The 15,396-nt window shown below is 33.2% G+C and overlaps 1 protein-coding gene across 1 annotated transcript in view; it reads right to left on the reverse strand.

The window, feature by feature from the left end:
• Positions 1–327: 327 nt before the first annotated feature.
• The window catches only part of LOC123705280 (glutamate receptor 1-like), a 152,510-nt gene continuing 137,441 nt past the window's right edge, over positions 328–15,396 (reverse strand). The window contains exons 9-19 of the mRNA XM_045654000.1: positions 12,111–12,218; positions 10,908–11,115; positions 10,099–10,193; positions 7,934–8,095; positions 7,443–7,571; positions 6,980–7,068; positions 6,456–6,606; positions 6,163–6,254; positions 5,924–6,020; positions 5,274–5,534; positions 328–2,618 (exon numbers count right to left, since the gene is read on the reverse strand). Coding sequence (XP_045509956.1) covers positions 2,550–2,618; positions 5,274–5,534; positions 5,924–6,020; positions 6,163–6,254; positions 6,456–6,606; positions 6,980–7,068; positions 7,443–7,571; positions 7,934–8,095; positions 10,099–10,193; positions 10,908–11,115; positions 12,111–12,218 — 1,461 coding nt within the window. The 3' untranslated portion in view covers positions 328–2,549. The remainder of the gene's footprint in view (positions 2,619–5,273; positions 5,535–5,923; positions 6,021–6,162; positions 6,255–6,455; positions 6,607–6,979; positions 7,069–7,442; positions 7,572–7,933; positions 8,096–10,098; positions 10,194–10,907; positions 11,116–12,110; positions 12,219–15,396) is intronic.

The raw sequence follows: 15,396 nt of genomic DNA on the forward strand, positions 1-15,396 counted from the left end.
ATTGTAACAAATCAAAAATATTTGAATGGACAAGTGATAACTGCGTTAAAAACAACCGACTTCAAACTTGCACTTGCAAAATTTACAAATACCTACAGACAAAAATGCTCATAAAATAAAAACTACTGGGCCTATCCGAATAAAATTTTTATGGGACCAATTCGACACCATCCCGCATCGAACAAAAAAAGAATCACGTAAATCGGTTCAGAAACCTTGGAGTAATCGGTGTACATACATAAAAAAAAAAAAAAAAAAAATATACCGGCCGAATTGATAACCTCCTCCTTTTTTTTGAAGTCGGTTAAAAAGTACGATCAGCTTTCAGGTGCCCTGAATATTGTTGAAATTGTGTACATTGAAAATATTACTACTTATTCATAGAAAAAAATAGTCAAAATATATATCAATATTTTCAGAACCACAATAGTATCAGACAGGTTAGAAGGTCGTGCCGTCAATGACACGAGACATATCATATATTAATTTGTATCGAAAATGAATTTAGTTGTGGAATATTTTCATCCCAATTTGGCATCACCGACCGTATTTTTCCACCCAATTAAGTCATAAATGTGTAGATATTAAAGTTAATGTACAAAGATATGTGACAATAAATTAGGCGTAATGGGGCTTGTATTTAGACCTGAATGAAAGAGCTCTGTATATTTTCTCGTTAGGCCCGGTCCAGACCCTTCCACAATTATGACATCCTTTGTCGCAACCTCCAACACCAATTTTCGAAAAATGTAATCAAATTACACACTTCCCACACAGGCTTACCTTCCAGGGTGAGGATTATTAAATTTTAAATATAAATTAATGTTTTAAACTTTAAAACTATGACTGTGTCCAAAAATCATTACATAAAGAATGCAAATTGAGATCAATACCAAATTTCCTCCCCTGGTCATTAAATTCAGCCTTTTACAGATGGACGGACATTACCGTACATCCATTTTAAATTTATTAGTAACAATCCTTCCTCATTTCATACCATTTCTAACTTATCAATAATTTGGCACTTTCCACAATTTTATGATCTTCGCCGTTTAAAATTACACGTTAAGTTTGGCATGAAACCAGCTGTTCTGCTGCAATCATTGTTCAATCATCAAATATTTAATGTTCTGTAAATTGCATCGACAATAAAATAAATTCTATCAAACAATTATTCCGGACGGAAGCTCTCCGAAAACAAATTAAATAATTATAGCCTCAACGTTTATCAAGTGTTCTTATATTCATGATATGATCTGTTCAATTATATGCCTTTGGCATTACATTATATCTTAACGTAGAAAATTTTTAATTTCATAAAGGCTCGTGTGAACATTATCAATATTTTTAAACAAAACCGCTGTTACAATACAGTTTTGAGAGCCCTTTATTACAAAATAAAGTGATCTTCACAGAATACTTAAATGTATCATATTAAGAAAATATATAAAAAATATATTAATCACTTAAGGACAGGTGTTTAAAAATAAACATACAAGAGTTCTTAGACAGGAAAACATACTTACTAACATCAAGATTGGATCATGTATGAGTTGATTTATTAATAATAATCATTGTTTTATTACTACCTAACCTAATAATCATAAGAGAAGAATAATAAAGATAACTATAAATCACATAGTAAGTAGTATAAAATAGCTTACAATATTTTAGGATTCAAAATATGTCCAAAAGTGTTTCAGCAAAATAAACTATTTACCGAAATGAGATCAATAGAAAGTTGAAACAATGTAACATAACTGTGCCGCATTTGGAGATTTATCATTAAAATAAAATAATAGATTGACCTTACCGACTACAATTTACTAACTATGGGAGAGTAACGCGTACAATAAATATTACGTTACCATAATATCTAATTGAAGGATATTACTAAACATTTATCTTAAGAGACCCTGATACTCATCTACTCGATGAGATCCGATTTAAAGAGAGAGGACACCTAATGTGGTTATAGAACTGTATTATATCAGTTTATCATGGTACCATTGAGCGATATCTAGTCGTTTCATTGATTCCACTGAAGATAGTTACAATAATGTAAGAGAACTCTACAGTTATCCTCAATATGCAAGCTCCTTAAATGTTCAGCAAATTAATTATACCAAAATATAAAACTAACACTCTTGGTAAACAAAACCCTAACTTCAGCGCGCCTTGAATGTGCATAACGTATAATATTAATCCGTTTCATCCAGTCAGTAACTAAATAACAGTTCGATTTGGTAAAAGATCTAATCTTTTGGAAACAGCAACCAAATGCAAGCTGAGGTATAAAAAGCTGACTCATGTCCAGTCCGCGCGGAACTATCGTTTTGGCATCGACTGCTTTTTTTTTCGGGTACGTTGACGAGCGTCGTTGTACGTTAGCAATGTATAGACAATGCTTTGTTGAGCAGCGAGCAAAATGTTTTTCCGCGGCGGCTTTAAGCATTGGTCGCGTCTTACAGCTGGTACAACTCGATGGAGTCGGACAGACGGCGAGGCTGGGACGCTCGACGCGCACGGCCGGCATCCCGTGGTGAACATCAGACTTGCCTGAACGTGCCGTGCATGACCGTCTCCTCTTGGGCGGGCTGGTGGGTCGGGGAGCCATACTGTGGAATAAATACATTATTATTGGGAGTAGGGATAAGCTGCATGAATTTACTTCGTCATGGAGAGCAAGTGTCTAAAACCCCTCTTACAAAAACAAAAAAGTTATCAAGGTGGTAAAATTTTCTTACTAATTTAAGCACGATACTGGTAATGATTGTAATATTATCCGTTTCAGTATATTTTTTTAAATGAAAGTTAATATCCAAAAACCATTTCTGTTCTATGAACTCTGTCTATTGAAAAGCATAATAACACTTCTTGTACAGTAATTTACACTTTAATGTATTGCGTATCGCTTCCACACAGAACTACAATTTAATTGCCAAAGTACACAAGTACTGCCTGTGAAACGGCCACAATAGGTCTTTATATACTAATGGCTGACAGGTTTTGATTAGGCTCGGCCTGAACTCAGGCGTCTCAGCCAGGAGTTAAGCGGATTGGAGCAATTACGAACAATCGGAAGTGGGGTGTTTGTGTCAAATTAGACCTGAATTAGACGGTTGGATATCGGGCACCATATCTGTAATTAATGACACTTCAACATTAGCTGAATACGGGGTGTTAGTACAGGAGTATAATATAGTTTTCTTGAATCAATATCACGCTGAACAATTCATTAAATTGCTGTTGCATGAACTAGTAACTCCTTTTCTCAAGTTTGCAAAGAAAAATAAGCCATTAATACAACCAGTAAAGTTTGACTTCCCTATTGTATTGTTAACGTTGAGAAAGAAAGCAAGATATCCGGAGTTTCTTGGTTCTTTGCTTACAATATCTTACGTTAACACAAGCTATCGTTTAAATTAAAATCTTAAAAATTAAAATCCATTAAGAACTACTTTAAAATATTTGCCAAAAAAAGATGGAAATAGTCAATAAACTCAGCTTTTGCCGCCAGTAAATAATTATTTGTGTAAATTGAACTTAAATATATTTTACGGTACAAAAGGCATTTTCGTAATGTAATATTTTCTACTGCTCTCCTGAACTTCCTCTATTTTTAACCACTATTCGTGAGACCATCATTTTCATACATGGGTTTCAAAGTTTTCTTAACATTAGTTAATAGATAAAACAAAGTCAAACTGTAAAACACAGACAATCAATTCAGGTTCCGTTTTAACAGATAAGTTTGAAGTAGCATAAACGGAACATCTCCGGATATTAGCTATAGAACCAGATCAATGTTTGAGATCCTGTGTGCCTGTTTAAATCAATTTTATGTTATAGGGAAAGTATGCAAAGTTATATGGACTTCAAGCACAACTATTTTTCCTCATGTCTATACGTATCAATGTTATTTTGTTTACAAAGGAAGGAACTAATAAATCTGAATATTTATTCATTGACTTCAATTTGCGAGTTATTTGAAGTTTCGTTTAATATTTGTGTTGTTGTCTTAAAACATAGATATTAAGAAGCACTTAAAATATTATACTTGTTCGTTTAAATTTGAGTATGTTCCTCTTATGTAACAAAAGTTTCAACCATAATTTTCTTCAAATTTCTCTACAAGCTATTATTTCTTAATACATAATAATTCTATATGAGACATTCCTTGCATAATAGTAATATTTTGTACTCTATGTATTTTTTCATAATAAAGAAAGGTACAACTTGAAAACCTTTTCTGAAGACGTCGGTTGCGTAACAAAACTAATTTTATTATCTTTGATCTCGGACCCCACTTTGGTGTAATATGCCAAAATACAATAAGAAATGAAAGCGATAATTGAGTTTAACGGTCTTTTAAGAAGCGGTGAGGGATAAGTAATTTATGATACGCAAGTTGTTTATCCTCTTTGTAGGAACGTGGCAGTTTTGCCCTACTGCGTCAAGAGGAGTGATGTGTTTTTCAAACTACAAAAACACAACAATGGTAAGGGATTTAGATTGAAAGATTATATTAGATTAATGATTGGCTTAATTGTGATAGGGAAATTATGAAAATTATAAAAAAGTAATTGCGATCATTTTTTTCATGCATATTTTGCGGAAATTTGAGTTGGTTTATTTATATCTATGTTATACGACCACCCGACTTTTAAAATGTTTCTTTTAGTTAATTTTAAGCGCGTACATATAAATGAAATACCTGATACTTTATTCTTATTCAGCATTTTATTTTTAAGATTTAAATTTGCTTCACGTGTTGATATAGAGTTCAAAAAGTTTGTCTAAAACAAGCCGGTGAGAAACTCAGTAATTTCTGTTTTAAACAACTTTTATAAAATATCGGTAAAATTATAATATGATTTTCCGATGTTCTGCAAATTTTGTGAAAAAATGTTGATGTCTTATTTTTAGACAAGATAGGCTGCTTTGGTTACGGATTTTCCCGTTATTTTTTTGGTGTTATGCATTTCTAAAATAGATTTGAAAATAATTGATACTTGAAAAGCCTTTCTATAGATCATTATGTAAACATAATTTCCTCACATAATTGCTGCCTTTACAAAGTAAGTATCTGATGAAATCTGACATATCAAACATAATAATATTATGTGAAGGCAATATCAGGATCGATGAATTAAACATTTATCACACAATATTGTGACGTAAAATTACAATGGTACAGCGTCTATGTAGAACAAATAATATGGATACCACAATTTAAACCTTTACATCATGTGACACAAAAACCAACTTACCGTATAGTTAACAGCATTCCAGTCAATCGGTTCCCGCTCGCGAAGCGTCCTGTGTGGTGTGGACTTAATAGTCCTCATGGTTGGGCTACTCGGAGTACGGATTGGTGTCCCAGGGGGGGAGATGTCTGGGGGAGCCTCGCGAGCACATTTGCGATGCACAAGATACTCGATGAACGACGTGACCAGACCGAGGCCTAAGCCAGCTAGCAGAATGTAGAAGAGGCCAGCTATCTGACTCAGGGTTAACTCCTTGCCATGGTTCTGAAAATAAAAGTAGTTGAGTGATGCTGGATTGATCGATTTGATTGGTTTTTTGGGGAGTGATATTTTGAATAAATCGGTGGATATGAAGGACATAAATGGGACATGTCCGTAACACGACTGACACACTTAAAATTTGTAGGAAAAATGTATTCAGCTAAATAATATTATATATTTCAATGTAGAAACTAAATAAAAAAATATTTACTCTAAACTTCTGATATTTCGTAAAAGGTAAAGAAAACTATTGGACTACATAATAATATCATTTAAAAGTTATCATCAATTCGTAGGAACGGACGAGGGTGAGGAGCTAAGTCCGACTATCATCTTCATACAATGTAATGAAAAGGGGAAATAGTGATCATAAATACCAAAACATTTCTAACCTTTCCGTTGCACGTCAGGGGTATAAACCATTTGCGAATTAGGCGGTACAATTCACCCTCATTCCTAAGAGTCTGAAGCGCCATGTTCACACCGTCCCTAAAACGACACGTAAAGCTAAAGTAATAAAGATAAAATTCGAAAGCACAGCACAGCGCAAATTGCAATCGCGTCGCGCAAAGACCTTATAATATCAATTCGCAATGACATATTTATTTACGTTCTATTGGAAATAACTGACCGTAACGGAGATCCTTTCGGGAAGGCGACCGCAAAATCTTGGAGCCCAGACTCCATTACGGAGATCAGCATTTCGCATGGTTTGGTGTTTTCCTGAATGAGAGACGTGAAATTAGTATGGATTTGGGTTTTGTGTGCGATCATTCACCTTGAAGATTGAAGATCGAGATGTATTGAACTTTTCATATTGGTATGTAATAGTTATGGATATCCTTTTATATCCTTGTAACAAAGAAGTCAATTATTTTTTTACCACAATTAATCGAAGTTACTTGCGATATCTTAAATACTTACAATAGGGCATTTTGTGACTCTGTGGACTGGATTTAAAGGAGGTTGAAGCTGAGCGAGGGTCAGATGAGTCGCTAAATTAGCCGTGTATATGACAATGATGAACAACGTCACAAACCACCAGACACCACTTATGATTCTTCCAGATAAAGACCTAAAAGGAAAGTCGATAATTTAGTTTTTAATTGTTTGAATAAAACGTTTCTGAATATTGAATTCTTTTAAATAGGTATTGATAGAAATCGATAAAAATCTTTGAAATAGGACTATGGAAAATGCAAATTAAAAATAATACCACTCAAGCAGATTATACAAAAGAATGATCCAGCGTGTCCAATTAGAGGACTATTTTCAATAAGTAAAATAGCGATAATGAGTTCGTCTGATACTTTAAAATGTTTGGCAATTTATCTGTATTTATTGATGTTTAACAAAGTATCTACACAAAAGTACTAAGAAAAGGTGATAATGATGTTTTACAAAGTATTTATTTAAAAGAATCATATATTCATATGAATATATCTAACCTCGGAGTGTAACCGCTTGATTGTTGCATGAACGAGCCCACAGCAAACCAAAGGGCATTCCATAATGTAAACGTATTCTCAAACGTAGCCTGTAAATATATTTGTATAGTAAATATGATAAAAAATTTATTAAATACATGACGAGATTTCTTACACAAAGAGTCTTGATTAAATAAAACCCATTGTTTCCCAGACCCAAAGACTAGAAGACATTTTGTGACGGAATAAAAAAAAATACATCTTTTTTGTAAACAACTGTTATCTTGTAAAGTATTTAACAGACTCATTAAATGTAACAGACTCATTAATTTAAATTGTACTTGCCAAAATGCTATAACTAAATTTAGATTCGACTAGTTATTTATTACCAATATTCCCTTTAATGAGTCCTCCGTTCCCACAATTCACGTTCCTCTGATTAATATTGTATATTAGTCATAAATAGATGTTACTGATAACTCACCTGCGGTTTGTTCCGAACATTTCTGGAACGTCTATTTGTCTTCAAATGCAGCTGATATTCGTCTGGCGAGTATTTAGAGACAAGATACAAGCAGAAGCTAACAGCCAGGAGGCTTCCTAACACGGCTAGCTGTAAGTGCAATAATTCTATCAATTCTGGGTCTATATTGGTTCAATAATTATTGCCGTGTTAACGTTTGTAGCGGTTATAGTTAATGAATTTGATAGTGTCGTAGCAAATCAAAATAGCAATACGAAGAACGTTATCAAGATGTTTTTGCTTTTAACTAATTAATACGTGGGAGTAGTATTATCGTTTATTTTTATTATTTTATCTCGGTCATTTTTTTAGGAACCTTCACTTTTATTCACACTATACACGTTTTATATATCACCATTTCATTAAAGTTTTAAAACAATGCTAATATAACGATAGTTTTTGCCAATTATAAAAATAACATTTTCGCCTCAAATAAGTCGTCAAATACACACCCATACTTCCTTAGACAGCGGTAGGAGGAAGGTAAATATAGTGTCGGTCGGGGAAGGCACATCCTGCGGCACCGTGTCGAACGAAAGGAAGGTCTTACTGAAATCCACCGCCTCTTCTCTGTCGACCGTTACGGTGAGCGATGATATGGACAAATCCGCTTCCTATAATAAACAGTTATTTTATTTCCGCGAAGGGATTTCTTGTGTAGCATTCTGTTTTGAAGTATTATGTCGTTGTGATGCGTGTTTGTGTGTGCGTGTGTTGCTCGTGTACTATTCACTGTTCTTTTTTGAAGTAAGGGATGATTTTGAAATGTGTGTCTGTGTATGTGTTTATTGCAAACAACCTAAGAAAGGATTTGTTCAGTTGTAATATTTAGATATCGATGGTGGTTACAATAAGTTGCATGTGTGTGTCGCACACATACGTAGTTATTGTTCAGTAGTTGCATGTGTGTGAATACACCTATGTGTGTTTTTGCGTGAAGTGCACACATATTATAGTTTTTGTAGAGTGGTTAGAATTTGTTAATGGTCAATTGGTCAATATGTATTTTAGAGCTACCTACCTAAATTTGCTGCTGATTTACAAATCGGTTTTGGTACGGAGGCAATTACCATAAATTTACGCTCTAATTTCAATGTTTTAACAAATTAATGCTTACTTTATAAATAAAACGTCAAAGAATATTATGAATTTTTAGGGGAATTCTAGATAAACATTATAAGTGACTCTAGCTTTTTCTTTAGCGTTTTAATTGTGTGTCAAAGTCGAGTCTAGGTATTTTTAGGCTTCGTACAAATGTTAAAGCTTGAATGGTACTTCAGAGCCTAAAACAATAGGATCATTCTATCAACCCACTACAATAATAATAGAATTTGTGCAAAATATTATTCTGGTATAATTTTCGTATGAATAGTTTAATACTTGTTTATATTATAATACTTATTTTGGATTATTTCAATAAATACTAAAACAAATTTACCACAAAACTAAATACGTGGAAAATTTGTGTCTTTTAATAAATATAAATAGCAGGCCAAATGAATTTCATCGAGGGAAATTTTGATTTATTAAGTATCATATCACAGATGACTAATAAATACTCTAATTCAAATTTTCATTAGAATAGATCAACCATCAATACTGTTAATCGAAACTTGCATATATGTTTATCCTAAAATAATATGAGTCTTGTTGAGAACTGGATTTGTGAATTTCGTAATATAACAAACTAAAATTTTTCATAAAACATATTTCGTAACTAGTACAAAGACGACAACAGACAACTACCATTTCAACGATACTAGAAAATTTCTGCCCAAAAACCATCTAATCTCCCATTAAAAACTTCAATACGTAAGTACGATAACACTTTTCTAATCAATATATACGGCAAATGTATTATACTACCGAAGTTGATTGAAAATCTGGTAAAATCCCGAAAGTATACTATCCCTACAAAGTATCATAAGTTATGGATGCGTGCTAGGGAAGCGGCTCTAGAGATTTACTCCAACAACAGCTAGATACACTCATTTTCGGAATATTATATTGCACTTTAGATATTTACAGCGAATATCGAAAATCAGCTTGTCTAAGGTTCAAGTTGTTGGGCATCTGCATCGTGCTCGGGGATTTGGGAAATTGTTAATTATTACTGGCTTGTGTTTGATTTCTGAGACGTTTCAGTGCTGTTAGTATTCTAGATGTAGTACCTACAAGAGAGTATTAAATAGTATTCAACAATTGCAAGTAAGTACAGCTAGGTTTTTAGACTTGTTGCTCATTAAGTGACGTTTCTTTGTAATTAAATAATACCTTAGAAATTTAGGGATATATTGTATTATCGATTTAAATAAAACATGAGTTGTAAATACCTATTGGATACTATGATATTAGGTATAAAATTAAAAAAAAAAGAAACAAAATTTTGACTGTAGCTTCCACTCAATCGTCGTAACGTAGATATCTACGTTAAAATGTAGTATAATTATATATAGGCTGCTACAAAATTATCCAAATATTTATTTTATCTTAATACATATATGTATATAAATCTCGTGTCACAATGTTTGTCCTCAATGGACTCTTAAACTGAAAACGCGGGCGTAGCCGCGGGCGGAAAGCTAGTAAGATTATAATTATAAAGCATTAGAGTTACCTTGCGAACCAATTCTCCGATGATTCCGTCCCAGCCTCCCGGAGCGTCGGGGTTCTCTTGCCCGTACTTTCCATCCTTTACTAATCTCATTTCATCTATAAAATATTAATGTTTATTGTATAAACTTACTATGAAATTTTTGGATAAAACAATTATTACCTACATAAAAAAATAATGTTTAATGTTTATTGTATAAACTTACTATGAAATTTTTGGATAAAACAATTATTACCTACATAAAAAAAATAATGTAGTAACATTTTTGTCTTAAAAATATAGCACTTGAAGAATGTTCATCTAGACTAGTAGATATGTATCTATGACTTGTATTGGACACTATGACAATGCTTTAAACGTTGTGTTTTAAAGGATTTAATAAAATCTCAAAGAAAGTGTATTTAACATAAGCAATACTCCTGATAGTTTCTATATACATTCTCCTTAAGTGCATCCAACTAAATGCTAACTATTGTAGTGCATTAACTGCATGACTATTGCTTAGTCTACAATGAAAACTTTCATATAAACTTCACAGAACTATGTTTTAATATAAAGTAATTATATTTGTTCTAGTTTATTAGGTATTTCTTTCTTATTATTATATAAAAATTGATATTTATGTAACTACACGTCTTAAATGTTCACATAATATTGATTGAATCTTCGGTCTACATAAAAATCTATCTATATCTTCTTCTAATGTTATGTACTTAACACTAACGTATGTATGATCTGATTCAAAATGTAAACCTTAACAATATCTATCAACATTCAAATTTGAATTCAAACACCATCTAAATAAAACTCACATTTCAACTCAAGTTTTTCCATGATCAATTTAGCGAGGTCCACACAAAAGCCTTTGTACTTCGTCTTGGAGGTATAGTCTACGATTGGTATGACATACGGATCTTCGTCTATCGTTGTTATAATGTATGTCTTATTGTTCTGGTATGAAGGCATCCAACGCAGCGGGTTGAGTGTGGAGAGCCCTTTATCGTCGTACCAGGTGCCGACCTGATATGCAGACGATAATAATGAAAGATGTTTTGTCATGCATCGGTGTATACTGTATAGACGGCAATACATATAGAATCTTGTAGCGCTCTGAATTTTGAAAGTAACTTGAATATGATGTGAATGCATTGTGAATGTTATGTGAATCGTGTCCGTAATACTCGTATTTAATAGGTATCCAATTTATGACGACATTTTTCAATAGTAAAATTGCTACATTTCATATACCTACGTAAGTACCTACGTACGATAAGTAGGTACATATCTTTGAACAACAAAAAACTGAGATTAAAGATCTGTAACAATCGTATTGTAAAAAAAGCAAATCCATCCATATAAAGCCGTTCACAATCAAATCAAAATGTACGCTGAATTCAGATTGATGTATGGAAAATGGACGAATACATCGGTACTTTTACGTACAAAAACTTTTGTCCCAATATGCGTCCGTTAATGGCGTGAATCTGATATCAGTTTCCAATGAAATATACATTGCTTGTGGTGTTAGAAATTCTTGCTCGATAATTGTATACTAGCTTACATAAGGATTAATGTAAGATAAGAAGAAAGATGTGTATAAATACTGTCTAAATAAAAGAAGGTTGTTATTTGATTGTATCTTGTTTGGACGGCCAAACTTAATATTAAATCTTATACATATCTAATAATAATTAAAGGATCAATTATTCTCTTAATTTGTTGAGAATATTTTGTATCCAACAAAATAAAAACTAGAATTTTTTTTGTCGATTCATTACGTTAAAAAAATGGTTTATTGTCGTCTATTCATTTGAGCACCATTATATTTGAAATAAAAGAATCTGTCAACTAAATTACCGTAGCATCTGCTACGTATAGTCGCACTAGATATAAACTTATCAAAAATATAGGTATGATAAGATTAGTTGCAGACTTGTAAACATGAATTATTAGGTGTTGTTAATATGTCCAAAATGTGAATGTACCTAATGTTACATAAGTACGCAAATACGTACCGTCTCCAGATTCGACCCGGTGGTCATTTGAACCACGCGCAGTGTAAAGTTGCGTCGACGTCCATCCTCGTCGAACTTGATGAAGCCGGTAAGACCATCTATCTCCGTCTGAAGCAAACAACGACCACTCTTGGCTTACAATTTATTAGAATCTTTCCTCTCAAGAGTCATCGCAAACAGATGCTATGGAAGCAGCTTAAACGTATTGGATTATAGACAACTGCCTATACGCTTATATTATGATTATATTATGGGCTATAATACTGTGTTTTGTTCTTACCAGGTAAATATACACCTTATTCAATATTTGATTATACCTATATAAAGTACGCATTGAAAAATGTAAAACAAAATTATATAGAATAATAACATAAAGTAATGCATTACTAATATATTTGAAAGCATCAAGAGCATAACATGTATTCTTCTCTTTATCGCTTAAATTTTATTTATTCTTATCCCAGAAAGGCGTTACATTTAAAGTGTTTGTGTAATTGTCCTGAAGAATTTCATCTCCAAAAGAAAGCTGAGGGTTTTAATGAAATTCGAGTTACATTACGTTCCACCTTCCTTCCTTTTGACGTTTGAAGCACAGACTAAAGCAATTTCTTGTTTCCTTGAGCGAAATATTATGTGTAAGACCGTAGCAACTTATGGTTTAAGAATCTTCACTGCACAAAGGGACACTTTGTACTTCACACCTCAAATGTTATATAATATCTTTTTAAAATTTCACGTTGCGTTGCCACGTTTTATTTTTATCAAATTGCTGTGGAATTGCAAAGGACTTTCAAGCGTACTTGCTGCTTCTATGTAGGTACTGCTTTTGACTAAGACATTTACTATTTCAAGTGTTTTTACCGTTCTTTGTATTTTATATACTAAAACTGAGTTTGTTAATATTGTCGAAAACATTCATAAATTATCACGAATCGTATTACAAAGTCATCATATACAAAATTTTCACGAACATAATGTAACTCCAACTCTATATATATACAAAAGAATACACATTACGTAATTTTTCACACACACGTAAAAGTACGTTATCTCACAAATACTTTCAAGACATCGTCGAAGCGACGTCTCTTTTAGCACTCAGTAAGATGTAATGGAAAATTTAGCTATTGATTTTTTGAGACATAACAAGCCTCGTACATAGTATAAAGAGAGAAGTAGGCAAACTCCCGGGGTTTAAGAGCGCAAGGTACCCTAAACTCGCGAGGCGCATGGTTGTCACTTGTCAAATTGATATCTTCTCTAATATATAAAAATCAATGCCACTTTTCGTTGTAATTCCATAACTCGAGAACGGCTGAACCGATTTCGATAATTCTTTTTTTATTATATTCCTTGAAGTACGAGGATGGTTCTTATGTAGAGAAAACGTTAATATGTACCACGGGCGAAGCCGGGGCGGACCGCTAGTTTTATATAATTGTATAAACAAACACCGACCGCTTACAGCAATCTCCCGGCCCTTACGAGACCGGTCTATGAGTAGGAACCGAGCGGCGTTGTATGCTTGCACATACAATATACATGAACGGGGGGCGTAGCCAAGCGCTCCGCGTACATACAAACGACGCGATGTACCTTTTTTCGAACATAACTTACTTTTCTCTTTATACTAGGCTTCGTACGAAGTGCGTACGTATCGACAATTCGCTTACTCCTAACGTAATTTTTCACATCGACGTCACATCTCGTTTCAGAGGCGTAATGAAGCATTCGCTCGAGCTCATTCAATATTATGAATTGGCGTCATTCATTCGCATAAGCAATGGTGAAATTCGAAATTATCTGTGAGAAATGTTCACAAAAATTTCTTTTGGAACTAACCGTAACTGCTTAACGTAGTCAGCGTTTGGATAATTGTTCAGTTTATACGGTGATAACACCGTACACATTAACATAAGTTAATATTATTATATTTGATGAATATTCAATATTATATTGATAGCAAATAAATTATACCTAAACTTAATTTTTGGGTAACAACCACGACATATGCCACAAAAAATTATAACAGATAATATTATTATAATATAAATATTAAGTAGGTACCTAAACCTTAACATTAACATTAAGTGTTGAGCGTGAAGCGTTTATATCTGCTTTCTGTGAGAACATGACGTTATGATGTTAAATCATAAAATGCACAGAAAGAAATTATTGTAATCTCGCGTTAGAATTGCTCCTCAAGCGTCAAATTGAAAATCTACTTTGACACTAGATGTGGTTGTGTAAGAAAACAAGACCTAGAATCAAGGTAAAATAAATTCCCGGCAAAGCGTAGCAGCGGTTTTAAAGTTTTTCCTACCGCGGATGCATTCATTCCTCCGCCGAAAGTAGGGCAGAAGTCATGCTGGTTGGCATTATGCGACGCTACTGGATTACTACTAAGACTTATCTATACTTATATTATAAAGCTGAAGAGTTTGTTTATTTGAACGCGCTAATCTCAGGAACTACTGGTCCGATTTGAAAAATTATTTCGGTGTTAGTTAGCCCATTTATCGAGGAATTATATTATATCACGCTAAGACCACTGTGGAGTGGAGCACTGTGGGTAAAACTGCTGGGCACAGCTAGTGTGGAATAAACGGCGTGTTGATAAACATAGCTGGGAAAGCGTCCATGTTAATTTAGCGCCGAATTTACCAAGAAATAATCGCAAATATCGAGTTACAAAAATAATCGGAACATTGTTTATGTAGGCTGTTGTTTGGTAGTATTTATACAACAATACGGCCATAATTATATTTTATTGCGAAATAAAATGTTGCTTTTATTATAATACTCTAACTTGGTTTAGTAAGAATCTTTTAAATATCATTCATTATTTTGCTTTGCTAGAATTCTCCAAAAAGTTCTTTTTTTTGGTTCTTGTCACAGAACATATTATACTTACTCTTTTATATGTTCTGTGGTTCTTGCCTAAAAATTATCGCTTCAATTATAAGCAGGTTCAGGTGCGATTTCCGCGTGCAAATGCAAATTTTAATTTTTGGAAAGTGAATACTGCAGAACGATTTAAAAATAATCCACTTCAATGTGAGGTCCTTTCTACCCTATAAAGTTCTAGAAACGGCATACTTTTGTAATGTTATGTTTCCTATGGGTCGAATTTCTTAGGAAGAAGATGAGCATTGTGTGTCCTCTAAGACTGATTCAAAGGAGGATTCTCCCAATGGAGGACCCAGGACCACTTGCTTGTAAATTACTTCGTATGCGGTCATAAATAGTAGGGTTATGTTTTAATTATAGGTACATATATTATGCA

Source organism: Colias croceus, chromosome Z (genome assembly GCF_905220415.1).
Source record: "Colias croceus chromosome Z, ilColCroc2.1".
In the NCBI taxonomy this organism is placed as follows: Eukaryota; Metazoa; Arthropoda; class Insecta; order Lepidoptera; family Pieridae; genus Colias; species Colias croceus.